The sequence below is a fragment of the Miscanthus floridulus genome, chromosome 3 (genome assembly GCF_019320115.1).
Source record: "Miscanthus floridulus cultivar M001 chromosome 3, ASM1932011v1, whole genome shotgun sequence".
In the NCBI taxonomy this organism is placed as follows: domain Eukaryota; kingdom Viridiplantae; phylum Streptophyta; class Magnoliopsida; order Poales; family Poaceae; genus Miscanthus; species Miscanthus floridulus.
This window is the reverse complement of record NC_089582.1, coordinates 141030345-141032243: the sequence shown is the minus strand read 5'-3', so window position 1 is coordinate 141032243 and position 1899 is coordinate 141030345. Positions and strand designations below refer to the sequence as shown.

Genomic DNA, 1899 nt, shown 5'->3' with positions numbered 1-1899 from the left:
TATCGTATAGAGAGACCTTATCTTCAAAACCATGTTGGAAACGAACAAAAGGAACAAACAAACACCACCTGCTGGTCGATCCAACAACGTTAGTACACGTATGATTAAACAAGGTAATCATGTCTTACTTGCATACCTGGGCATCGGGCCGGCCCGGCCCGGCACGGCACGATGGCTATCGGGCCAAGGAGGCACGCCGTGCCCTGCGGGCCGTGCCTCATCGGCCTGCGGGCCTGGCCTTCGGCCCAGGCACGGGCCTGTGGGCCATTTTTCGTGCCGTGCTGGCCCGTGAGGCACGGCAAAAATAACAGGCCGTGCCAGCCCACAGCCCGTTAAATTTAAAACACCTCCAAATAAACATCTCAATCCATTTAAATATCAAAAAGAGCTGTTTTGTGCAATGCTGCCTCATTAAAAACCTACCTAGGTAAAACTCACCCTTGTGAGAAACCCTAGGCAGGAAAAAAGAGTGCAGCCAGCTCCAAATATCTTAATCTTACATAGTTATTACAGACCATTGTTCAAATGTTCAAATGAAAACTAAGCAAGTGAGTGATGGACACATCCACTCTCAACTCACACAAAAGTACTCCAACACTCCCAGCCAACCAATGCCACTGTCAGCCACCAGATCCATCATCTTCACCTTCTGGTTCATCCAGGAACAGATTCTCGAATGCATCTTCAATTTCCTTGGTATCAGCAGCTTCATGTTGTTCCCTCTTCTCTCCTAGCTCCCAGTCCTTCAATAAGGTCAGCATCTCAACATGTTCTGGTTTCAAGCTCCGGCGCCGTTCTTCTAGGATCCTCCCTGCTAAGCTGAAACAAGACTCTGAAGAACAAGTGGAAACAGGAACTGACATGATATCTCTGGCCATAATAGCCAGGATGGGATAGGTTAGTTTGTGGTCCTTCCACCACAGAAGAATGTCAAAACCATCCTCATAAGTAGTTATGCAGTCGCTGTCCAAATAGCTTGAAAGTTCAGAAGCAGTAGAGTGAGAAGAAGAACAGACAGTGCCACTGGAAGGACCAGGCAGACCTGATCCTCCAAAAATTACCCCCCAAGCCTGTTTTCTCTTACCAGTGGGTGGGGTAGGACCAGCAACCCTTTGTGACCTGGTTACACCAAACTTTCTCAAATATTTCTCAAACATTTTATGCAACTCAGTTTTCAAATCAGCATAGTAAGTAGTGTAATCAGTACCAGTATATTCAGTAAGTAAATGGAGGACCCTTTGCATACCTCTCAGCTTAGCTCTAGGGTCAAGAATGAATGCAAATGAGTATAAGAGAGGAATGTCCTTCCAATACTTAAGAAATTTATGCTGCATAGGGTACACAAAGGGTCTAAGATTAACATCCCTTTCACATGCATGCAAATGGGTTGCAATCTCCAGAACATGGTGCAGCACAAGAGGACTGGTAGGATAATAAACACCAGACAGTGTAACAGTAGAGTCATAAAATACTTCCAGGAACTCCAATATTTTCCCAGCCACGTGCCAATGGGCTGGAGACAACAGTGCAGAACCATAATTTGAATTTATGAACACAGAAAATACTTCACTGTAAGGAACCAAGTGTTTTAGCATGAGATAAGTAGCATTCCATCTAACATCCATGTCTAAGCCAAATTTTCTAGGTCTCATACCTTTAGCTTCACAGTAGTTTCTAAACATAGCAATTCTTTGATTAGAGGAGTTCAAGAAATTAATTGCAGTTCTAAAATCCTCTATATAAGGTTTGATTCTTTTTAGTCCAGATTTGACTATCAGATTAATAATGTGACAAGCACAGCGTTGATGCACAAGACTGTAACCAGGTGCAGGATCATCAGGTGCAGGATCACAACCAAGATAACCAGCAAACATGGGTGTCAAAGTTTCCATAGCCTTA

The 1899-nt window shown here is 44.1% G+C and overlaps 1 protein-coding gene across 1 annotated transcript; it reads right to left on the bottom strand.

The window, feature by feature from the left end:
- Window positions 1–620: 620 nt before the first annotated feature.
- LOC136544567 (zinc finger BED domain-containing protein RICESLEEPER 2-like) lies at window positions 621–1899 on the bottom strand. Its single transcript, XM_066536686.1, has one exon. It carries the CDS (start codon window positions 1890–1892, stop codon window positions 621–623), a length of 1272 nt encoding a protein of 423 aa, XP_066392783.1. The 5' UTR covers window positions 1893–1899.